This window comes from Pseudorasbora parva, chromosome 12, assembly GCF_024679245.1.
Source record: "Pseudorasbora parva isolate DD20220531a chromosome 12, ASM2467924v1, whole genome shotgun sequence".
NCBI lineage: Eukaryota > Metazoa > Chordata > Actinopteri > Cypriniformes > Gobionidae > Pseudorasbora > Pseudorasbora parva.
This window is the reverse complement of record NC_090183.1, coordinates 41,001,661-41,028,174: the sequence shown is the minus strand read 5'-3', so window position 1 is coordinate 41,028,174 and position 26,514 is coordinate 41,001,661. Positions and strand designations below refer to the sequence as shown.

General features: G+C 36.4%; 2 protein-coding genes across 4 annotated transcripts in view; both read right to left on the bottom strand.

Moving 5' to 3' along the window:
- Window positions 1-614: 614 nt before the first annotated feature.
- cttnbp2nla (CTTNBP2 N-terminal like a) lies at window positions 615-20,606 on the bottom strand. The gene is made up of 5 exons (XM_067458525.1): window positions 20,407-20,606; window positions 16,051-16,158; window positions 4,272-4,544; window positions 3,992-4,099; window positions 615-2,896 (listed from the first exon to the last, which is right to left on the bottom strand). The coding sequence occupies exons 1-5, from the start codon at window positions 20,419-20,421 to the stop codon at window positions 1,826-1,828; spliced, it is 1,575 nt and encodes a 524-aa protein (XP_067314626.1). The 5' UTR covers window positions 20,422-20,606; the 3' UTR covers window positions 615-1,825.
- A 336-nt stretch (window positions 20,607-20,942) lies between these two features.
- Window positions 20,943-26,514, bottom strand: part of phc2b (polyhomeotic homolog 2b (Drosophila)) — a 38,119-nt gene continuing 32,547 nt past the window's right edge. For all 3 annotated transcript variants that reach the window (XM_067460315.1, XM_067460313.1, XM_067460314.1), the window contains exons 10-15: window positions 24,886-25,094; window positions 23,916-24,048; window positions 23,507-23,627; window positions 23,289-23,415; window positions 22,899-23,175; window positions 20,943-22,448 (exon numbers count right to left, since the gene is read on the bottom strand). In XM_067460315.1, coding sequence (XP_067316416.1) covers window positions 22,294-22,448; window positions 22,899-23,175; window positions 23,289-23,415; window positions 23,507-23,627; window positions 23,916-24,048; window positions 24,886-25,094 — 1,022 coding nt within the window. In that variant the 3' untranslated portion in view covers window positions 20,943-22,293. The remainder of the gene's footprint in view (window positions 22,449-22,898; window positions 23,176-23,288; window positions 23,416-23,506; window positions 23,628-23,915; window positions 24,049-24,885; window positions 25,095-26,514) is intronic.

Genomic DNA, 26,514 nt, shown 5'->3' with positions numbered 1-26,514 from the left:
TACATCAAAATATGGCACACAAAAAAAAAAAACACTATAGCAACTTCTGTTTCATGGCAACTTATATATGATCTACTCATTATGACGTTAAGGGGTAACACTTTATATCAACGTTCATTATTAGATGGCTCTCTGGATTTTTTCTGATTGGTCAGCTTTCTACACTGAATTACTTTCATAGCTGAGCTACTTTCATGTTTATTATATTACTTTGTACTATTTATTCCTGAATAATATATTAACTTATCCTTGATATTTAAATTTCAATCAATTAATTAGGTAAATAGCCATTTATGCAGGATAACATAATTGGTCATTATTGCAAGGTGTTTTTACTTAAGTCATTATAGGTTTCAAATATGAATATGTATGAAAATAAAGATTATTTAATGAAATTTGTAATCATCTGAATGTATATTGCCAATCTCTTAAGCTTCATAAAATCGTATGAATGCTTTTAATGAAAGTGTCTACTAATAAAATAGCCAATTTGTATGTACTTTAGCATGAATACTCTATAATGCTCAGACCATCTATTTATTAGTGACAAGTGAATATCATCTGTGATTTTTTTTGACCACCATTATTCGAACAGACTACCACAAGTACCAAGATTCAATATCAAAATAACTTTATTTTGCATCCTATTTGTTTACAAAATAGAGGGCAGTATATGGTGTATACTGCGCAGTAAGCTGGTCTGCTAGTATTCCATTCCAAATATAGCCTATAAATGTCTGAGGATGGGCGGTACTGTAACTTTACCACCCAGTGGCCCCTGCTGGCTGGATTTAGGCAATACAGATGCAAATCTAAAATATTTTGTCCCACGCAATGTCTACAAGTTTAACAAAGAATTTATAGATGATATTGGTTATAAAAAATAATTCATATCAGATATTGAATTTCAAGATAAACAGAACAAAACATTATAAGGTGATACAAACATTTGTAACATGATTCTGAACAATATTGTACAATAAGATGTGAATATTTAGACTAAATATCCAATGTCTTAGATATACAAAAACAAACTGCTATGTGAGAAAGCAAAGGACTGTTTGCACATGCAATCTGTAAATATATAGTTCAGTGTATAAACTAGATGACAGGGAAGGGTAAAATGGTCAGAAGTCAAAAGTTTGGGGTTTATTAATATGCTTTTAAGTCACTTATGCTCACCAAATTTGCATTTATTTGATAGAAATACAATAAAAACAATATTGTAATATATTATTACAATTTAAAATATCTACTTTTACTTTTAATATGTTTTAAAATGTATTTTATTCCTGTGATGTCAAAGCCTTTTTTTAGCATCACTACCCGTCTTCAGTGTCACATGATCCTTCACTGCTAATATGCTGAGTTGCTGCTCAATAAACATTTCTCATTATTATTATTATTATCAATGTTGAAAAGGAATAATACAGGATTATTTGATTATTTTTTTATATAATGCGTAATGTAATGCATCCTTCCTGAATGAAAATATTAATTTCTTTAACAAAAAATCCCCAATCTTTGAATGGTAGTGTGTCTATAAATAGTTGTCAGAATAATAATATATAAAGCTATTTATAGAAGCTGGTGATTGTTAGCGATAAACAGGTGATGTTTCTCTTGGATGATGTACAGAAAATACTGAATGTATAATGTAATCTTGCACACAATCAACATGCATTTGAATGAGATATTGTAACATTGCAAATTACATGAAAAATATTTACCATTTTAATCTTCCAAAATGATTTCAAAAACCTGAAACGCCCCCTACAAAAATATTAACAGTGTTTGACGTGATCAAGTTCATCATTCGTGCTTGCTAGCCGCTAGATGACAGCACCAGGTCTGGTTCTTTGCCGTTCTCTGGGTTGCTGCTGCGTCCACAACCGGCCGACATTTGAGCCAAGTGAGCAGCTCGGAGGGTGGCCGGAGAAGGAGGGGTTTCGGCGAGGCCTGGTTTCTTGGGTGGGATCGGAGGAGGGTTCCCTCTCTCTGCTCTGGGAATAGTTGGAGACCTGATGGTGGGAGACAACATCCCAGAGTGGGCCAACGTGCGATAATCTGTGCCGAAAGGGGAACTGTTGGGGGATGTTGGTGAGCTGGTACCTTGCTGGGTGCTGAAGCGACTCAAAGCTTGTGTGAGGGTGCTGCGGGCAGCTTGTTTAGATGAAATGTTGTCTGGTGAAGCCACATGGGCCGCACAGGGCGAAAGATCACACGGGCTGTTCGGAGGGGAAGAGACAAACTGAGAATCTTGATCATTGGTGCCTTGAAACTTGTGACGGGCTGCGTGGAAACGCTGGTTGATGCCAGCCTGGTACGCAGCTTGAATACTGGGCATGTCTGGTGACTGATTGATGGGTGTTGGGCTGTGAGGTTGGGACCTGATTGGAGAGCTCCCATTGGTTAACATACTCTGCTTTTCAACACTCCCATCTTCCTCCATAGGAGTGAGATGCCCGTTCATATTTGTCTCGGTTTTATTTGATTTCTCCTCAGCATTGCTCATCGCTCTACTCAACATCTCTAGTTCTTCCTGTAGTGCGTTACAGCGTGCTTCCTCTTTTCGTATTCTCAGCCCAAGCTGCTCTCGTTCGGTGTCAAACTCGGCCAACAGCTCCTCTCGCCTCGCCTCCATTTGCATAGCCCGCTTCTTTTCCTCCTCAAGCTCCGCCCTGAGAGTCTGATTGGCCGCTCGCTCACGGTCAAGGTGATGGCTGAGTTCGTTGGCTCGCTGGGATTCCTCGTGTGCGCGTGTGCCAGAGCGTTTGCATTCCCGACTCAGCGCCGTCATGAGTTGTTTATGCTGGACTCGCTGGTCTTCTAACTGATCGTGCAGTCGTTTGTTCTCCCTCTCCATTCGGGACGTTCTTCCCTTCTCAAACTCCAACTAAACATATGTATAAAATCTAAATCAGTTTAAAAATACACTTAATTCATGGATTTACACAAACATACACTACTGTTTAAAATTTGGTTCACTCCAAAATTTAAATTACCCCATGATTTATTCACCCTCAAGCCATTCTAGGTGTATATGACATTCTTATTTCAGACTAATACAATCAGAGTTATATTAAAAATGTCCTGACTAATTCAATCTTTATAATGATAGTGAATGGCAGCCTAAGATTTGAAGCCCAAAAATAGTGCATCCATCCATTTGAAAAGTAATCTATACCGGCTCCAGGGGGTTAATATAAACCTTCTGAAGTAAAATGAAGGGTTTGTGTAAGAAAAATATCCAAATTTAAAACTTTATAAAGTAAAATATCTAGCATTCACCCTACCATATTTAATTTATGAAGAAAATGTAACGCCTCTCGCAGTTCAAAACGCTCATGCTACGTCCAACGTCATCGCCACGGTAGTTACGCTTTTTAGTAAGTTGAATTAGCCAGGACATTTTTTAATATAACTCTGATTGTATTCATCTGAAAGAAAAATGTCATATACGCCTAGGATGGCTTGAGGGTGAGTAACTTGGGGTAATTTCCATTTTTGTGTGAACTAGGTCTGTAAGATTTTTAAATGTAAAAAAAAGGCTGCATTAATTAAATAAAAACACAGTAAAAACTGAAATATTGTGAAATATAATTACAAATTAAATTGTCTTTTGTTTCAATATATTTTAAAATGTAATTTATTCATGTGATGCAAAGTTGGATTTTTAGCATCATTACTCATCATTTTAGCATCATTACTGTCTTGTTGAAAACAGTTGCACTGCTTAAATATTATTATGGAATCCACAATACATTTTTTTCAAGGTTTTTTTTCTTTGGTGAATCGAAACAAAGGCTTTAACAATCAGGTCTGTGTAATACCTTTTCAGTGGGATCAATTAATCAGTTAATATTGATGAGACGTTTTAATGTGTAAAACCATACATCATTAAAAAAGTTGTATATTTTAATAGAGCAAAAACTGATTAAGGTAAAGGAAAATTGTAGCCTCTACCTATAATATGATCAGTTCTTTGTACCTGCTGCAGGAGGCGCTCTCTCTCCTTCTCCAGAATGTAAGTGACATCATCTCCTTCTGCAGTATCCTCAGCATGCTTTCTCTTCTCCTCCTCCAGATCAGCAATAACCTGAAACCACCACAGAGGGGCGACAGCATGAGACAAAGATTAGTATCTTATAAACCAATCCAATCTCACCTTGACTTGCTAAACTCTGGTAAATCCAATTTAAATGATATGATGTTCGTATTAATATTGATGTCAGTGGCCTTTAGCTATTTTGCAGGCAGCATAAACTCACCCTCCTGTGTCTGTTCTCGGCAGCTGCCAGCTGTTTCAGCATCTTCTCCTGCATCTTTCTGCAGTGTCCGACCACCAGCTTCAGCACCGCCAAAGGGTCTGAGCGAGCCGTGGCCCCACAGACACCCTCTCGTTTCTGGGAGGAACTTTCTCCGTCTCCCCTGGTCTGGCCGGAGCTCTGGAGGACCTCACTGTCTCTCTGCAGGGCCAAGAATGGGTCGCTCAGGTTGTATTTGCCATATCGCTCACACATGTAGGAATCTCTACGCTGGGCCTGTAGTGAGAAAGAGACAGGGATTTATTTGATTATTGTAAATGGATTTTATTAGATTTCTGTGCATTTCAGTAAAAACAATCTGTTTAAAGAGATCAAAATGTCCATAATCTTTTGACATGAAACAACTATTTGAGATCTGTTATCTTAGTATTTAGGGGCTCAATTTTGTATCTTCCATTTCATTTTGCAAGCCTTGTAAAGTGGCCTCAATTTTTCTCTTTCACACAGACACACTCACTCCATACTTGCTTTCTAAACAGGAAATGAGATGATACAGAGCATATGACCCTGCCAAAAGCAACATAAACCATTCTCTAAGGCTCTTGTGTGTGTGTGTGCGTGTTCAGCTTTCTGTGTTTGCTGTTTTAAGCAAGAGGTCAAGCAAGGGGTCCATATAGGGATGAAACAATTGCTTCAGTCTAGGTAGGGTCAATGCAGTGAATGGGACACCAAAAAAAGTTCCAGCTGGAGTAATTTAATACCTCCTGAAATGACTCTGAACTAATAGGGCTCATTTGACCCAGAAAAAACAACAACACAAGGATAAGGATTGGAACTGTTGAATAGTAAAGAGAGAGTCACCGAAGGCTAAGAGGAGAGTCTTATATTACAGGGTTCAAGTAATGTTGACAATTCCAGACCAACAGAAAAAAAAAAATCTTTCTGGCAAAAGTTACCCAGGGTTGCCCGGCCATTGATGCATAAAGCCAAATATACTCACAGTGAAGTTCTTTTTTTATTCTTTGCTTAGGGGAACACACAGCCAGCGGTGAGAAAACAGCAGTTAAGAAAGCATCTGATCATAGCGACGTGTTTGCACAAGCCCAGAAATTTGGTGCTCCAGCTACGTCATGTTTATTTACATACTACTTTCAACAAGATATTGCTTTAAAGCAAGCCACTTTAGAATACATTAAAAAAAAAAAGTATCAAGTTACACAGCAAGTCTTAATGCACAGCTCAGGGCCCGTATTTATCAAGCTTCTCAAAGTGCCATTTTAGTCTTAAGTGCTGAGAATTTATGAAATGTACTCCTACATTCAAACTTCAGTTTTAAAGCAACTCAGCACATTTCTTAAAGCTAAGAATCACTATACTCTTCTAGTTATTTAAGACAGCTCGAGAGGTCTCTCAAGTGGTTAGGAGTTGCTAGTAGGGGCTCGTGATAGCACTGAGGAAACAGATGTGCACAAATCTTTCAGGAGAGGAAGAATGTTTTTGAAATGTTTGACAACGAGCAGTGAAATCAAACGGTATCGTTTGGACAAAGCAGGCATTATCTTTTTCAGCACTGGTTAATGTTGGTCTGAACCATAGGCTGTAAATATGGGCGACTTCATCCGTTTCCGCTGACCAGAGTTGAAGCTTTCAGATGGCTTGGACGGCGGTGACATCTTGGGACCGGAGTAAGTGCAGTAGTGATTTCAGGACCGAGTCTGTGAAGTGGAGAGCAGGAAGTACAGTCGTGATATCAAAAGCCCGCCCACACTCTCACAGATGCAGAACAATTTATCATGTTAGTGTGAAATTAACAGTTATGGAAATGTAGAAGTTAAAGCTAAAACTCCAATCTGCTCCCAAAAATCCCCCAAAAAGTCTGTTAGTGCCTCAGTGACAACTTCACTCAGAGAAGACGTTCATCTCATCTGTCAATCATGAGGTCACTCCCCCCGTTTTTTATAGCATTAAATAACTAACTAAAACTAAACTTATTTAAAAAATGAACACTAGAAATCATCGTGATGATAACTGATGACAATAACTGATGACAATGACATAAACTAACATGTCATGTATATATAAAATGTATTTGACTCATGTCCATTAGAAAACACAGAGGGGCGGCTGGGAGGCTTCAGTTTCTGAGAGGAGTGCTGCAGGCTTGGTCTGAATTGCCTTTTATTTAAAAAAATTCACTGTTCGACTAAACAGTAGTGCTTTTTTGGTTTTCTTTTGGAATCCATGGTGGCTGATTATATCGTAAAATCTTGGCTATGTATGGGCAGGTCAGTTAACATGATTTCCCCTTAGGGTTCTAAATAAAAGTATTTTATAATACACATCGGATGGTCATGAGTATTTGCCAGCAGGGATTAGTTAAAAGCCTCTGAGCCACACCTACCTAATACATCATCACCAGAACTTTTCTGGAAAGTTCACTTTGGCAAGCTGTTTTGAAGTTTGTGCTTCAATGTTGCTTAAAGTATATCGGGGCCTTAAGGATGCTCTGGGTGGTTGCTAGGGTGTTCTGGACAGTTGCTATGTGGTTACTGGGTGTTCTGGGCTGTTGCTAGGTGGATGCTAGGGTGTTCTGTGTGGTTACTTAAACTTATAATCATACATTTGCTTGTAACAAAGGAGGTTGGAATAAAAAATAAAAAAGGGATGAAATACTCCAGCTCCTTCAGGGTAGTTTGAAATGACATGGCATGTTTCGTGATTCCAGCTAAAAGCTGTGGGAGTGGGAGCTGTTGAAAAATGATTAGATGTCTGCAGGGAATGGAGGTATGAACATTAATGTCAGGAGGAGGGGGTAAAGACACACAGATAGATATGCATCTAAACACACTCTCAGGGACCAACATTAAAAAAATGTCTACACCTGCCAATGGAGGATGAGAATTTACTGACCATAAATAATTATTACCAGTCACAAAGCTTTATATAGTAGAACAGGGGCTCTCGACTGAGAGAGAGAGAGAGAGAGAGAGAGAGAGAGAGAGAGAGAGACATATAGCATAGCTATGAGTGTGATATTGCGTTTATCAGTGTTGCCACAGTAACTTTGAAAAAGTAATCTGATTACTGATTACTCATTTAAAAAGTAACTTAGTTAATTTACAGACTACTTGACTTTAAAAGTAACTAAGTAAGATTACAAGTTACTTTATTAGTTACATTCGGCAGTTGCCGACAACACCCTGCCGCCTCAACATAGAAATGACAACCGTTTTTGACAACACCGCACTTTATTGGAATTGCATTTTTAATAGTAACATCAACTATATATCGCCTATATATATATATATCGCCTATATTATATATATATATATATATATATATATATATATATATATATATATATATATATATATATATATATATATATATTTATTTATTTTGTTTTTGTTTTTTTGTGTTTTGTTTTTTTTTACTAAGGAAAATGACTAAAATAGTAACTCACAGTGACTTGGATAAATAACTTTAATCTGATTACTGGTTTGGTAATAGTAACGCTCTAGATTACTCGTTACTGAAATAAAGTAGTCAGATAAGAGTAACGTGTTACTGGCATCACTGCAGCTATACAACAGTTCGATGGCACAAGTGTGTAAATAACTAAGAAACAACAATGAAGCGTATTTAAAAAGCCTCTTTTGTGTGGAACCTCTTCGTTCTGTCACTGATTCAAATCTCAAGTTGACAGTTTAACAGTTGAGCCTAAAACTAGTAATGAAGGTATTATGTGACTAAACGAGTGCGTTACCTGCATCTAGCTGATATTCTTCAGGTCAATCTTATATTTATAATCACAAAATCAGTTTGAGGAAAAGCGATATCTCTTCTGTCAGGCATGCTTTAGTTAAACTGTGTCTGACAGAAGGGTTAACAGCTATCATGCACTTCTTTCAAAATAAAAGTTTTGCATCAGAAAAACATTTAGATTTACATTTTATGTTGATTTTGTTTCTTTGACTGCACAGACGCAACCAGTTGAGAAATGTTTTTAGGACTGTTTTTAGAAAGTCCACCCTGGGAAAGTTCACCCTGATTCACCCTAAAGCGATGCTAGGTGTATTTGACATTCTTCTTTCAGACAAATATATAGTCTTATATAGAGCTATATTAAAAATGTCCTGGCTAATCTAAGCAGTCACGATTGGAAGCGAAGCGTTTGTGTGAGAAAAATACCCATATTTAACACGTTATAAAGTAAAATATCTAGCTTCCTCTAGATTGTCTTCCATATTCAATTCATGGAAAAAACGTAACTGACATATGACGTCGGACGTTGCATAAGAATTTTGCAAGAGGCTTTACACTTTCTTGATAAGTTAAATACACGTTAAATACACAAGTAAAAAAAAAAAAAAGTAAAAAAAAAAAAAGTAAAAGTAAAGGGGAGTTTGTATTTAAATACACTCCATGGTCTGGAGGAAGCTAGATTTTTTACTTTATAACATGTTAAATATGGATATTTTTCTTACACAAACCCATCACTTCACTTCAGAAGGCTTTTATTAACCCCCTAGAGCCGTATAGATTGTTTATTTAATGGATGTATGCAATATTTTTGTGTTCCCATTCACTGCCATTATAAAGCTTGGATTAGCCCAGACATTTTTTTATATAACTCAGATTGTGTTCATCTGAAAGAAGAATGTCATATACACCTAGCATAGCTTGAGGATAAGTAAATCATGGGGTAACTTAAATTTTTGGGTGAATTATCCCTTTAACATGAACGTATGTACATGAGCATATAATGTGTATAATGTGTATATGTATATACACCATGTACCATGACCAGGTTAAAATAAATAACAGAAATTACAGTGAGGTTCTCTACTGCATTGTCAAAAGTTGTAACACGCATGTCCATATGGTAAATGTGTGTGAGAGTTTTTGTGTTTTAATGAGTTACTCAAGTTCAGCAACATAAAACCTTGCCACCTGAGGCAGTTCTAAGATTCTGCTTCTACAGAAACAGGATTATCGGAGACTCACATCACACACTAGTCATGATGGATGTGGCAAATAAGTGTAGACTTTGATTCTTTGTGAACCTCTGTGGTGCTGATGCTGGAACAGATAAATGTGCCGTGCAGACGTGACACATGAGACGTGAGATGCAAATGCTTTACAGAGGTAGAAAGGGAGTAAAAGCTGTGTTTTTGTCTTGGGGAGCTTAATAAGACATTACCAATAATTCAATGAAAGCTTGGTGCTTACAAAGCTGTAAAAATACAGTAAAAAAATACACACAGCAGCTTTAAAGATGAATGCCATTTGTCTTTGATGAATGCCATTTTCTTTCCAGTTGTGACATATTCTCTACTGAAACATTTTGGAAGTTAGTGGGCAAATAAAAAATGGCTAAATTCCCTGTTTTAGAAAACATCCTGTAAATTATGTGAAAAAATGAGAAAATGAAGGAGGAAAAAGTAAGGAAAGGCGTTTCTGAAGTAGTCATGAAGATTAGAATCTAGGAGTTGTTACATAATAAGTAAAATCTTATTTAATTGTTTTGATTTAAATTGATAGTAAAGTCAAAAAGAAAAGTGGGGAAAAGAAATGTCAAAAGTTGATTGCAACATAACAAAGGCCAGACTAAAAATATTTGCCTTTTTTACTAAGTTAAAAAAGAAGAAGTCACAAACAAAGCAGGAAAGAAAGGCAGAATGGTACTGAGACCTGTACTTTCTGTGAGCACGCACACATCCACTCACATGCACAGCGACATGTTGTACTTGCTCTGAGTTGAGATTTTCAGATCATTAATGTGTGACAGATAAATAATCATCCTTGTAAACAAAATCTCACGAGCTGCAGAATTCATAGCTACTTTTTGTTGTCTTGGAAACTCTTTGTTTCACACAAAATAAAAATAAGCCCAGTATTAGATGTTTAAAAAGAAGAATCAGACGAGAAGGGGAATTTAGTCTAGTCCTAAAACACAACACTCTGATATAATATTATTTTATTATATTCTATATATTTTATTATATTGCCTTGATTTAATATTTTTCCATTTTGTCAATAAGAATATTGCACTAAATCTGAAATAAAGGGACTTGAAGGTACTGCAAGTACCAAATAAATAACAGCTGTTCTGAATGCAAAATCTGTTGTTTGAAAAGTTAATGGATGTCTATTTTCCATTCTATATTTATGATGATTTGTGTGTGTGTGTGTGTGTGTGTGTGTATGTGTGTGTGTGTGTGTGTGTGTGTGTGTGTGTGTGTGTGTGTGTGTGTGTGTGTGTGTTTAGGCTAAAAGCTTGAGCAATTATGGGGGCCTTGGGAAGATTAACCTTACTAATGACTTAAGATAAGTCAGCCAGTCTGGTGCCTTCAAACTACCTTAGTGTGTGTGTGTGTGTGTGTGTGTGTGTGTGTGTGTGTGTGTGTGTGTGTGTGTGTGTGTGTGTGTTTCCCATAGAGAAAGATAACATAAAAAGTATCTTCATTAAAGAGAACAGGGGATAAAGGTAAACAACATACAGACAACAATGAGATACTTTTGTTATCTACTTCATAGACTCCCAAAATCCTCCATGCTATGCTAAAAAGCATATGAAGTTATTTCTGAGGTTGATAAGATGTTAATATTACTTTAAACTTTGAGATGGACACCTGGAAGGCATTCTTTCTGGAACTCAAAGTCTAACTATTTAAAACTATTTACTTAGCCATTAAATGTTTTCAAGTTTTCCCTCAAAAGTCAATAGCCGCTAAGGGGCATAAATAAGTATGGAAACAATTATTTGAGCAAAATACGATTTAGTTTCCCTTTTTTTCCGAGAAAACACCACAAGGAACTAATGATTAGTGTTTGTATGTACGATTAGCATAACTAATGAAGTTATACCGAGATTAGGAGCTTTCGTGATGTGACTTATGCCTTCCTGCTTTTTCCCTTTTTCTTTTGACCAAATGCATAAGGGACATTGTAATGTGTGTATGTGTGTGAGACAGTCAAAGCAGAAAAGTCATGCCTTAATGACCTCATTCAAAGCAGGCATTGAGTGACAGAGATTGTAATCCCAGCATGCCAGAACATCACCCCTAAAAACCACACAGAGTTTTAGAAGAAATATGCAGTTGGGTTAAATATGTGCTATTTAAGAAGTCACTTAGGGATTCAAAAGAATGGTCAATACCTAAAATCTACTGTTTGTGAAACTCACATAGCCTCAGTCCAGTCTTTAAAGAACAGGAATGCAGTAGATTATATCTGTGCAGCCTTCCATACAGATTTACTCGCAAAAAAACATGATCTGAGAGCACAGATGCTGAGTTTTATTACCATGATCAGATGAACCAACGGCACTACAATAAAGTTTAAAGCTGATTATAGACAAGAGGAAATGTGCGTAATAATGTTTGACATGTTTGTGCATGTTTATACAGAGGACAAATAACATTACGAAGCATATTTGGGAATAAAACCAGGGACCCAGAGTATTGTCGTTTGTACTGACGCAGATGATATGCTCAAAAAGGAAGTTGCCTTGCTCACTGTCTGGCTGATTCTGAGTCATTCCTGAATTGCCAAATAAGTAAATCCACTTTATATATACTGTACGTATATAATTTGGGTACAACTACTGTCCCTACATTTAAATTAATTATTTGATACAATGCACTTATAGTGTACATCAGGTACTCAGTGTCCTGCTGAGTTAAACCCCTGCCCTAATCAAACACACCTTAACAAGCTAATCAATTGCTGCGTCCCAAATCGCCTACTTATACTTTGCCCAAAATATATTATACTATACCGTGTATGCAGTCATGCAACTGCGCGACAGCTCTTTTTCATGCGGAGACTCTTAATGTGTTTGCATAAAGATTCATTTAAAGGTTCTTGACCAAATGTATATTTAAAAAAGTTCATAATGCTGTTGCAGATTAAATAAAATGTGAATAACGTTGAATATCTTTTCGTCAGGTTAGATACTGATCATTAATTGCTAAACTGTCGGCCTCAAACATCCATCATGTTTGTAGTTTTTTAACACATTTTCCTGAGTTATTACATTTTCGTCCAACACGTAATGGCTTAGGCAACGATTTGGGACACACTAGTTCTAATTTTGAGCACTATTTAATACTGATAGTATGTGAAATGGGATACAGCAAGATTATTAGAAAGGTACAGGCAGGTGAGTTTTTTTTAATCAGGGTTAGAGCTAAACTCTGCAGGACAGTGGCCCTCCATGACATAAGTTGCCCATCCCTGTTGTACATACATGTTTTACATTGTACTTATATTAAAAAAATACCTGCATGTAATTACAGCTGTAATTTCCGTAAATATCTATAATTACACTTTTGGCCCTTCCCTTACACTTAAAACCTAAAGATACCACTAAACCTGTCAATAACCTTACCTGTATCCCACTTTAATAGCAACAAAAGTGTGTTCACTCTAAAAAATGCTGGGTTAAAAACAACTCAAGTTGGGTTGTTTGAACCCACAGTGACTGGATCCATTCAAACAACCCAATTTCTGGGTTTGTCCATTTTCAACCCAACTTGAGTTGTTTTTAACCCAGCATTCTTTAGAGTGTTGCAATACAATATGAACAAAAATGGGCCCTATTTTAACGATCTAATCACATGGTCTGAGGAACATGGTGCAGGTGCACTTAGGGAGTGTCCGAATCCACTTTTGCTAGTTTAACGACGAAAAAAATGTGCACCAGGTGCATGGTCCAGGTACATGGCTGAGTTGTCCCTTTTCTCTTAATGAGTCATGGGTGTGTGTTTGGGCGTAACGTGCTATAAACCAATCAGAGTCTCATCTCCCATTTTCTTTAAAAGCCAGTTGTGTTTGCACCACGGTGGATTCGCTATTTACATGGCGAAATCTGCACGCGGAAAACTCAATGCTTCTCTAGAGAGGAATCCTTTTATTTTTAATATTTAAAAATATTTGTGCTGCTGTGTCTAATAAGTAGAGTGTACGCACATTGTGCACCCGTAGCTAACGTGCCCTTTAAATAACACAAAAAATACAGTGTCAATAGCACAATGTGACAACAATGCACCTGAACACACCTCTCGTTTTCAGACCAGCACACCCATGGGCAAACAAATTGGCACGAGTGCACTTGCTATTTAAACCATGTGGCGCTGGACCTGAAAATAACAAAAACACTTGGTCGCACCTGGCAATGCATTGTGCCGGGTGTGTATGATAGGGCCCAATAAATACATTGTACTTATTTTTTGATGTAAGTGGTAGTTAAGGACACCTAATATGAAGAGTGACCATAATTAGCATATTATGACTAAAATATTAACTGGTTAATATTATGTTATATATATTATATAATGTTCTTTAATGTTTTTTGAGAGATTCACCAATATAGCAGAACTGAATTGCTATATATATATATATATATATATATATATATATATATATATATAATTTTTTTTTTTTTTTTTTTTTTTTTTAAATGGTTCTTTAAAGTGCTTTAAAAGAAGTGTAGTTCTGTCTGCTGAGCCTGGTGTCCCGCAGGAGTGTGGGATGGGGCTCAGCAACAGTGCTGGAATGTAGTAGGAGTAGACAGAAAAAATAAATAAATAAAAATGAAACAGAAAAGAGTCTGATGAAAAAGCAAGGTAAGGTAGATCCAGTTGGCTTTAATTAAAGGTTGATGAATGTTTTATTGAAAATAATTTGAGAATGCAAATTAATAGCAAAAGACTTAAGTTACAGGAAGTACAACAAAACGGCGGGTATGATCAAATATCAATCACTATGGCATTTATTTGAGTGTAGGTTCTCTGCAACTATCCCACAAACCATGTGAGATGTTCGTTACACAGCTAGCCAAGAACTCTGCATAGCCAACGGCATCATTTCTAGTTACACAAAGGCTAAAGTTATCTTTATAAATGTCTAGCCTTTACATCTTAAATGACCTGAGCTTCTGGCATAGATAAACTGTACACTGATGTTTAATACACTAACAGGATGTTAGCGTTAATATGCTAGCGTGCACGATTGAGCTATGAACCAGACAGCCATCTGGATTTCATTGAGTGATGCAGCTATAATGTCTATCCTGGGTATCTAGTATGCTGTGCGAAGAGTTAAATCTATTTGACAGCGAACTACTGAGTGTCAATAAACAATAATTGAGGCATATAACTATTGAAGTATTGATTTATTAGTATTGATAAAATGTGTTAAATTAATATTATTCAGGAAAATCTGAGCTTGTTTATGTTTTTGTTTGTTTTTAGCTCTCAGTCAAATGCCTCAGTTGAGTATGGATGAAGGGAACTCTCCAAGGAATACACACCACACGATCATAAGAACTATCAATCACTGCCTAATGGTGTAAATTGCAACTGATGTACGACTTAGGTTGCAGCTATTCGGAAAACATGCAGCACTGTAAGAAGCTAAACATCTAAACATCTTGAATGGTTAAATAAGTCCAGATGCTCCTGAACAAATTCTACATGATGACACAGACAGGGCTTGACACGCTAAATGCGTGAAACACACTCACTCCTACTAGCCACTTAAATGTTATAAATAATATAGCATGTACATTTTTTTATTGTAGTCTTTTAAAAAGGTATCGAAAATAAATTAATGCAATGTAGTGTTGTCATAAAGCACAGATCTTTTGATACTGAAATATCTACCAGCTGCGCTTTATCACTCTCTCATCTCTTTGACATTGAGCAGACACAGACTCACCACTCAATACTCGTTCATTTCATTTGCTCTGGATGAATACTGTTGGTGTTACAGGGCTTACATTTCGGATGTGGGACTGTGCATATTTTAAACTTTTCAAAGTGCGCACGCAGATAAAGCCGCCTTGTTTTCAACACTTATTGCCAGTTAAACAATAAAATACACACAAAATAATGTCAAAATGCCAGTCTTGGTGAGTATGAACGTAAACAGTTGAGAAAGAAAACGCATATGTAACAGAAATGGATCCATGCATCAGGTCTTAAAGTGACAGTACCCTAATATACCTGCTGCCATATTATGAGATAATATTAAAAATATCTATATGGGGGTTTTAGCCAATGGTATTGATATCAAAATTGTGGCCAGTGAAAATGCTGAGTGGCTAGTAAATTTGGAAAACCATTAGCCACAGTGGCTGGTGAGCAAAAAAGTTGTCAAAAGTACTCACTAGCATTTTAAGTGCTGTTGAACAGATTCTTAAACACCTCTGATTGGCCATTGTGTTCACGTGCTCAACATATAGTATATGTCTGTGATTGGCTACAGTGATCAACGCTCTTCACCGAGTGCTTCAATGACACTCTCCAACAAGTGTTTACACAGATGCACACAGGAGTGTCTGAAAGCAGGCGTCTATCAGCGGATTCGCCAATCAGTGGATATATTAGGGATCCGCTAATAGACCTTCCTTTTTAAACGCTCCTGGGCGTTTCTGGTAAAAAGCGAATGTCACTGAAGCATTCTGTGAAGAGCGTTGATCAATGTAGCCAATCACAGACATATGTTGAGCATGTGAACACAATGGCCAATCAGAGGACTTTAAGAATTCATTCAACAGCGCTCAAAATGCTGCTAGAGGGAATGCTGGTATTGTTATGTATGGAATGACATATGGCTACATAAAAAAATAATCCAATCTTAATTTTTGGCTGAACTGTTTCTTTAAGAGAGCACAAGAGTAGCACAATTTGCCTGTACTGTCATATATTGCAGCTTACGAAGACACTATAGAAACATTTTTGTCCTGCATCAGCATTGAAGGGACTGCACTAACCTTGAGTGCCTGTATGACAAAGTCTCTGGCCTCCAGCTCTCCCTCAAGAACACTGAAAAGCAGCAGCACGTCTCTCTTGCTCAGAGCCTCCACATTTAGCCTCGCCTCCTGAAAAGAGAACAACACAAAAAGGCTAATAAATGGGCGAAAAAATACAAAATAATACTCTAATGTATTCAGGGATTCTAATGACTGTTTTCAACAGACGGTACACTACATTAGAGCAAAGGTTAGAAAAAATTGTTTGGAAAACATGCAGTCAGGCAACAAAATCCAAGAATACAAATCCTCTCCTTTATTCCCCATCTGCAGACCAAATGACTGCAGTCTACTATAATACTGATGTGCTTGTCTTGATTGTAGTGTGCTACTTATTCAGTGCATGGAATAAGGAGATAAACAAGGCAAACCCATAGTAAACAAGTGCACTAAATAATTTTCAGTCTGAATGCAGCATGCAAATGTTTTCACTTAACGGTGCCGTTCAACTTGCAGGCATATTTGTCACATGCACACTACCGTTTAAAAGTTTGGTCTGTAAGATTTTTAATGTTTTTGAAAGAATGCTCACTATGCTGGCATTTATTTAATAAACAAATACAGTTAAACAGTAATATTGTCAAATATTATTAAAAAAAATTCCATTTGAAATTTTAATATATTTTAAAATGCAATTTATTTCTGTGCTGTTAAAGCTGAATTTTCAGCATCATTCCTACAGTCTTCACTGTCACATGATCCTTCAGAAATCATTCTAATATGCTGATTTGCTGCCAAGAAACATTTCTTATTATTATTGATGTTCTAGATTCATATATTTTTTTTAATAGAGCATAAAATAATAATAATAATAATTATATATATATATATATATATATATATATATATATATATATATATATATATATATATATATATATATATATATATATATATATATATAGTAACATTGAATTAAACCCATCACAATATTAGGTCTATTTATCTTTTGTTAGCAACCATTCATACGTCATCAAAAGTAATACAGTCAGCCTGTTCTCCTGGACCATTCAAAGGGTTAAAGGGATAGTTCATCCTAAAATGAAAATGAAGTCATGATTTACTCATCCTGGTGTTGTTCTAATGCCGTATACCCTTCTTTTATTTTATGGACCACAAAAGGAAAAATGTAATTTATTGTTTTTTTTTATTTCCTGCTCATGCGCTTTTAAAAATTGGCAGTGAATAGCGATCAGCATCCGTTTAAAAAAAAAAATGTACACAAAGGTATTAGTGATCGACCAATATTATTGGAATAATATTGTATATTACCAATATTTATTTATTGTGTTATTTATTGTGTATATACAACAAATGCTAACCCCTAAACTTACCCAACACCCTAAGCAATGAAACTGACTGCATGTCGGATTTGCGCTGCATGTTGGATTCTAGCTTGCGAAAGAAAATGGCAGTTCAGCAGATAAGCAGTTATTTAAATCTTACGAAATGAGATTGCCGAACTGGGCCGTCTGTTACTCTCCAACCGGACCTCGCCTAAGAATGGGTCATTTTTAATTGCACCAATAGCGTCACTGCCCCCTTTTACCCTGCGAATCTTGAGACCCATAATTTTGAAAAAAAGCAACAGAATAAAATGTTCCCACGCGTAAAAAGTTTGTTTTATTTTAGATCAAATATGTTTAATGTATGAATGTTTTATTTTTAAAAAGTAAGCTAATAACAATTGGCTGAATCCAGAGTCAATGGCGCAAGTCTTTGCATGTGGAGACCCCGCCCACTTTTAAAGATCTCTACTCTGCAGCTATACCTACCTACTTGAAATTTTCACTAAACCCTAGTGTGTACCCCCAGAAACACTTGGAATATTCAGCACAGGTCGCATAGGATCATTTTGTGATACATGAAAGACTTTTAAAAAGCTTGATGCTGGACACTATTTACTGCCATATTGAGTGGGGACATTTTTATTAATAAAAGAAAATATTTTTTTCCATTAAAGAAAGAAGGGTATACGGCATTAGAACAACACCAGGGTGAGTAAATGATAACTTAAATTTTATTTTAGGCTGAACTATCCCTTTATTAGGCTTGCCCAAGAACATAATGGCTAATAGATCAAAGCTGTGATCTCAGAAAAAAACTCCCATTCCCATGTTGTGCAGTTCATAGGAAAAAGAAAAAAAGCAGGTCATTTTTTCCTTTTTATTCTTCTGAGTCAAAGCATCTTTCATACATCAAAGCTAAAGCAGCGTTCCACAACTTTTCTATTGATAGACAGCTAGTGAAGGAGACTTGTTGTTGGCAGGGTACGATTGACTGAAATTCCTTCCCGAGCACTCGCTTTTAAATACTCAGTAATTGCCCATGGATAACCTTGAAAGCATCAAATTTCACTTTGCCATATAGCTGTGCCCACCAAATGCTTTGACCCTGCGCTGCAAGCCTTGACTGAAATAATCTTATGAAACTGAATCTAGATTTCTTCGCTCTGACCCCACTTTGCTTTTAATGGCGCTTCATGTTGAGATTTGTGTGGTTAGCCAAAGTTTCCACATCATGAAGTCACGAAGGAGTCTCTGAGTGTTACATAATATGCCCAGAGACGGAAGACGTCCAGCTACTGTGCTCCAGCTGAAATCTGGAAGCTTGACTTCCACGTCAGAGCTCCCATAAAAATCACATTACTGTACTTTACAGTGCACAAATTCTCCCTTTCATCTGTGTTCTGCAACTTTTAGTCAAATTTGTCCGTGTAAATAGCAGTCAGGTTCCTTTTGATGTATTGTGCACCGATGGGAACTGCACAATAGATCTAAGCCAAGAGTATGCAAGAAAGCTTTCATGGTTTGCGGTTTACCCATTCAAACAGCGCTAATTTGAAGCCTGTTACAACGCAAAGCAATACTTTATAGACACGCTAATTTCACAACTTCACTTAAAACCAAAGGAAAATTAAGATGCTTTCAACTAGATGATTTAACTAAATAACAGTCATATAGATCAAGTGTGAAAAATATTAGACTCACTTGCTTTTTTGTCTCTTTACTAAAACTTGTAATTCAGCATTATGCGGACATGAGGAAAAGGTGATAAAAAAAAAGAAATGTGCAATTGAGGATTATACGATAGTGTTCTTCATGGTTGACTAATTTGGCATTTCCTCTTTAATGGTGCCCATGCCTCTCTGAATTAATGGGTGCTACAGCATTCAACAACAGCCCAAATGCTTCTTAAATTACCCAGCGTTTTCCCCTGGAGCTAGACTGAAGCAGTCAGTGTTCGAGTCCAAGCTCACCCGACATGTCAGAGGGTAATTAATTTAATCCTCAAGCTGCTTGTGAGCTACAAAACAGATGGCCCAATGTCAACTGCCTGTTGATGTGATCAGCTGTATACATACTGCATAAAGTCTAATATTTTTTACTGTTAAACCTTTTAAACACTTTAAAACATCATTGCCATTCTACAAACAGGATTTCGAAAATATACATTAAAAAAATCAATGATAGTATTTTGAGCATATACTATATTGAAAATGTACTGTATTTATTAAAATGTAGTTTTATTTTATACTATACTGTAAAAAAAGTTCTGCAAGAAGTTAGTTTACGGTTAAATTCTCACTATTAACTAGTTGCTCATTAGCATGCATATTACTAGGATATTTGCTGTTTATTAGCATAAAGCATATTAATGCCTTATTTTGCCTGACCATAATCTACATCCCTTAATCATTCTCCGACAACTACCTTACTAACTATTAATAAGCACTAATTAGAAGTTTATTGAGGCGAAAGACAAAAGTTAATAGTGAGAATTGGATCCTAAACTAAAGTGTGGCCCAGTTAAGTTCCTCTTTTTAGTTGGCATTCTCTGGTGGTGTGCCTCCAAGCCTAGTGTACTGCCTATCTAAGTTATTATGCAGTTTGGGGCATCATATGTGCACAGCATAGATGCTCGCGCCTTTTAATAGACAAAAATGATGCCCAGGTAGACAGCTTACTCCGTTTTGAGACACAGCCTTTTAAAATTATGCAGATCTGACAAAGAAAATCAGTTAAGAAAAATCTTTTTACTGTTTACCCGAGCGAGAGAAAAAAGTTTCCTTTTCTTCCCCCATGTAAAGCTCATATAATAAATTCCGTTCAGGAAGGATTTGTGCACTTTTGCTTTCAGCGTTTTTAAAACAGTTCTGTCAGAACTGTAATGAGCATTAACTATTCAAACTTTTCATACAATCTGTATCCTGTCTTTGCAAAAACTCTTACTCCCCCTTTTGTGCTCATTTTATTCTAGCGTTACTTTCTTTCTCTATAAATAGTAAGTTATATGTTGTAAAGAAAACATTCTCACCGTCGTGGGTGCCATGCCAGGTTTGATCGGCTTCCAATATCGCTCATCGAGCAGCACCGTTGTTGAAGATCGGCTTCACCGAGGATCATCTGCTGTGAAAGAACGCAAACGGACATCTTAAGAAGCCAATGAGGTGGAAGTGTTGCGGCGCAAGGGGCCAATGAGAAACGAGACGGGGGACAGAAGGCGGGACTTAACGTGAAAAGTTGGGATTCTTTGTGCGGCGGTGGGAGCTGAAAGCACTCTTTGGTCCTCATCTCCCATACGACTTAACATATCTGTACTGGTTTCTTTGAAAAATCACGTTTTTATCTATCAGAGTCGAATTAGGTAGGCGACCACTCTAAAAGTAATCTTAAATGTTGAAAATATGTAGACGGGGTAGTTTTAAGCTTGAAGGAATGCACGTGTGCCACCTAGTGGCGTCTTATTGTAATTCTAAGCACAAAAACATCATCCACAATGTCATAATTACAAATAATAATAAAATGCATGTGTATTACACATGGTATTTTATTTTAAAGAGTAATAAAGCAGAACGTTTAAAAAAGTTTGTTGGGTTGTTAATGTCAAAACATTGAGGCCCCGTTTCACAGACAGGGCTTAGATTAGGCCAGGGTTAGGCCTTTGTTCAATTCGGACATTTAATTAACTTTTATAAACATAAAAAGAAATACATTACTAGTCTATTACTAGACAAAACAACAGCACTGACATATTTTACGCCATCAGTGCAAGTTGCTTTCAGCTAAAACAGCTCAAACTTGCATTTTAGTCTGGGACTAGTATAAGCCTAGTCTGTGAAACCAGAAACCAAATGTTTTTCAGATGTGACTTTGTTGGGTATTTTGTTTTCTAATGAATGTGATGAAAAATTAAGTGGAATAAAAAAATGAACAAATGAAGTTGTATGCGGTTAAGGTGAAATCAAGAAATTAAACAAGTTCCTTCCTTAAAAATGTTATATTACAAATTTCATTCATCTGATAAATACAGGCATTTCACAAAGCATTGTACTAAAAAAAACACAACCCATCATCACAATCATTTCTAGCAACATACAATGACAAATCTGTGCACAATTAAAACCAAACATAATGTCATTCCCAATATCCAAGACAAATACAATGTGCATCTCAAAAGCAGAGTATAGACACACACTGAATAAGGCGCTGTTGACAGGATTTGTTCAGTCTTGATCCCTTTCTTTAAGTTATAGGTTTTCAGGTTCAACGTTGAATATTTTGTTACTGTGCTTCTGTTATTCAAGTCTTCTCAAAGTAAAGGTGAAAGTGAAATAGCACCAGTTTGTTGTAATTCAACTCTGTTACAAATACTCACACACATAGGTAAGAATAATTTACTTAAACATATTTATACTGTACAAAAGCATCTGGCATGTACAATAAGACAAAATCAAACCTGAAAACAACAAATGTACATTCCAGAGATATCTGGGCCAAAATGTGGGATTGTGAAACCACATGATATTATTAGTTCCGTTTGGACTTTTTGGATTATCCAAAGAATTTTTTTCTGAGCACCGGTACAACTAGTGAAGTCCAGTGATCTGCGAGTCCCAGTCAGAATTGAATTCCAAATCACTGATTCATAATGCCTTCCATTTGGTATAAGTCCATATTTGTGCGAATCTTCATAGGTAGTTGGGTCAGATTCTGTTCCAGCTGAATTTACATCAGTTCTTCTCATGAGGAGGTGCAGTATTGGGCTTAGCCCCAATTTTTGTATATAAAATTTGTAGTTATTAATTAATTATTTAAAAAAAAAATTGTAGTGCAGTTTGGGGTGCTGTAGTCACTAGGTCAAGTTTTTGTGACATCAGAGGACACATACACACACACACATACACTTACTGCCTTTTTAAGGCTAGGAATCTTTCAGCATGTTTATGCGAGCGAAGATCTTGAGGGCGGGTCCTAATTTAATATTCATGGCACTCATTAGGTGGTCTTCCTTCAGTAGCAGCATGGCCTGTCCATCAATCTCCTGAGCACGAAACTCGTCTGCAATCTCCTGGCAACCTAATTGTTGAGTCACAAAAACATTGCATAAATTTAATAGCATATTTGTCAATTTTCAAAATAGCTTTGCATTTATTTCCTTGCCATAATCATTATATAATTTTTGATGGCAATGTATAATATCAAATGTGTGTGCATTTATATAATACTGTTAGTAAGTTTGAGGTCAGAAATATTTTGTAAAATAGCTTTTGAAAGTCTTTTATGCTGATTATTTAAAAACAGCAATATTGTGAAATATTATTACAAATTTAAATGTTATATTATATTTTAATATATTTAAAAATGTAATTTATTCCTATGATGGAAGACGCCAGTCTTCAGTGTCACAAGGTCCTTCAGAGATCATTCTAATATGATGATTTCCATTAATCATTTCTTATTATTATCAATGTTGAAAACAGTTGTGGTGCTTAATATTTTGGATATACATTATAAAAAGCAAATTACCTGGCAAAGAGCGGATGAACTCAAAAACCTCTTGCACATTCCATTTGGTGGGGTCGCATGGTAGGAAGTGCTGATTGAGGAGAGGAAGCTCTTCTGGATCATTTCCAGCGACCCCACCCTGAGAAACGATTGGGCCAGAACTGGCTGCAGAGAGTGGGGAAGTTGCTTCCTCATAACTGGAGATATCCGAACAGGGGCTGGACTCTCCTTGACTAGGCTGAGATTGGAGGGGTGAGGATATAGATTCTCCCTGAGACTGCTGAGATACAGAGAGCCGCTGGACGGAACAAGAATAAGACAAGAAATTATAGGCATGCACTAAAATGAGGTAGTAATAATAATAATAATAAAGATTGTGGCATGCACAACTGGATTAAAGTAGGTGTTCACCTGCTTTTTGGCCTCCCTGCCTCTGGGACTATGAGACCTTCTCCTTCTCCACTGATTTATCTGATTGGTTGTTTTAGTTCTGTCGGGGTGGAACAGACCAACCCGCTTCGTGCAACTAACACTGTACCTGATCAAGAGTGTTGTATGTTAGCATAAAGATAAAACTTTAAACAGTTATATTTATTATTTCAGTATCACAAGTTTTTTGAATTTCTAACCTTTTAGCACAGACCATGGAACAGAAGCGTTTTGAACGTTTGAACTTATAGGCAAAATCAACCCATCCACAGAGCTCGCATGTGAGCTTGGGCTCCTCCAATTCCTCCTGAGCCTGAGTGTCTGATGAAAAATTACAAAGTATTAAGCTACAGTTTATTCATGACTAGCTAAAACAGTGTTTTTTTGTAATCTTTGGAACGGTGCAAAGCTTATCTTTTTGCCACACCTTATTACACAAAGTTTCAATCGTAAAGTTCACAAACAGGAAATTCCATATCTCTCATCACTAATGCATCATGAGTGACACTCCTTTGTTCATAATGATGCAAGTTTTCAATCTTTCAAAACTTTACCCTGACACTTAAAAGATCATGCAGTGTGTTTGAATCCACTAAGTGAAATGTCCACCTGGTTGTCCAGCCTCCTCCATGTCTGAGTTTGTGGCACTGAGGGAGTTGCTGCTGGCCGTTTTCTCTGGATCTGAGGGAAGTTGCGTGTCTGGTTTCTTGGGGCTGTCTGCCTGCACCGGAGGTCTCTCCACCTGATGATACAATATTCAAAAGTCCTGATGTCAGGGTGATTACTGTAACACTCTGGATACCTTCAACAGACAATGTCTTTTCTACAGTTTATTATGATGTTGTAAATCAGCACAACTCCCTAACATACATGGATACATGCAGTATTTCTATCAAAAAATAAATAAAAATAATCATTATTTAATTATAAATAACTGAATAATAACTTAAATTATATTATTATTAAAATAATTTTCAGTTTTATTTTTGTTTGTTTTATAATTAATTTATATAAAGGACTGAATTAATAGCAATAAAAATAATAGTAATTGTATTTATTATTATTATTATTGTGATATTAAAATGATTACAAATAGTAAAATAATCATGAAGCTAATAATAATATGAATATGTTGTTATATAATATGTATAGTATCATTATGAATACCAATACAATTATATTATTATTATTATCAATAATACATTAATTTCCTGTTTTAATTGTTTTAGTTTTTCTAAACATTTATATTATTTACTGAATTATTGTTAATGGTAATAATAAACATAATAATAAAGCTTGATTTTTGTCATACATTTTTATGTATAGTAATAATAATAATATTGTTGTTGTCTTGTATTATTATTATTAGTGCTTTCAAATACTTGAATGTAACATAAAAGTTTGTGTGTGTGTATGTATATATAAATATATATATATATATATATATATATTACAAACTTTTATGTTTGATGTGATTAATCGATTTAACAGCACTAATTACTATGAGTAACAATACAATTATTACCATTAATATAAATTATAATTGTATTATTAAAATTGTATTATTATTGCAACTCACAGGGAATGGCTCAGCTCCCTCCTGGATAACAAATCCCTCGATGACATGTGTGAGGACATGTGGCTTCACTATGGCTTGAGGTGGCTTGTTCTCGCCGTTTTGTGCCACATTTCCGGTCACAGCTGCCGGGGGCGGCTCGTTTGAGGTCGCTGAGGTCACGGTCGACGTTACCGGTGCTCCCGTGGGGTCACGCGCCATCTCCACAGAGCCTGGTGGCAAAGAAACAAAGCATCAACTCATCACCATAGCAACCACAACAACATCAGCAGCACAAATATCAGCGGTCTCCACCACCAGTGTTCAAGCGAAAGCCAGGACGAGACAGCTGCTGGAAATAAAATACAGCAAGCTTATAAAATAGCTTACAAACGTTTAAGGAACAGTTAAAGGGATAGTTCACCCAAAAATGTTTAATTCTGTCATCATTCAGTCACGCTCAAGTTGTTTCTGACCTGTATAAATTCCTTCGCTGAACGCAAAGGAAGATATTTGGGAAGAATGTTTTAAACCAAACAGATTGGGGGGGGGGGGGGGGGGGGGGGGATGGGTATCTTTCATCTGCTGAACGTATGAATCTTTCTTCTGCTGAACAAGATACAGATCTCCGCAGCCATTTTTTTCACTCACTATGGTAGTCAATGGCTGCCGAGATTGTTTTGGTTACAGACATTCTTCCTAATATCTTCCTTTGTTCAGAAGAAGAAAGAAATTCATACAGGTCTGGAACAACTTGAGTGTAAGTAAATGATGACAGAATTTTACCTTTAAGCCAAACATTGATGGAAAAATATCTCAAACCACTCTAGGCTTCAGTAACATATTCATAAACAGCGACTAATATATAAATATTTTAATGCAGATATCACTACAAGTACGAACAAACTGTTGATCAGTCAAGTGACACTCGAGAGCCAATGGCGTTTGACGTCAAAACGTAGAGCGGCTTCGTACAACAGCGCCATTTTTAATTTGAACGCACGCAACTGTCAACGGTATTTGAGCTGAAGGGAAGAGTTTCAGTCAATGACGACTCTAATTTCATTTTGTTCCTCACACAAAGCTATCCAATAACGTCAAAATACCTTAAATATCAAAGTATTGACTAGTTTTAAGATGTGTTTTAATGTCATTTTATGGACAAACTGTCAGAGTACATGCTGCAGTTCACTGAAGAAAGGAAAAAACGCTGGAACGCCATGGTGAGAGTAAGTAAGTTAAATTATTTTATTTTTGTGTGAACTATTACTTGAAGAAACATCCCACCACAGGTTAGGCATCTAAAAAACTTAAATCAACTAAAGAAAAATACATCTCTCTGTGATCACACAAGACGCGTCACTGCGTTCAGTCGGCGCTGTATGACCCATGGACGCACTAGACTGGCGTCAGTTGCGTCGCGTTTTAAGACTGCGTAGCGTATCAAGTCTACTATACACAGTTCAAAGAAACGCGCCTCGAGACCGCTGCGTTTTTCCTTTTAAGCCCACTAAACAAAACTACTGAAATCACAACACAAGACATACTGTAGCTTACCGACAAAGCACAATAAAAAGTCATTTCCCTCAGGGGCGCTCTTCAATTCCGTTTCAAAACACGGGGGGAGCCTCATTCCCACACGCCTGTTATACT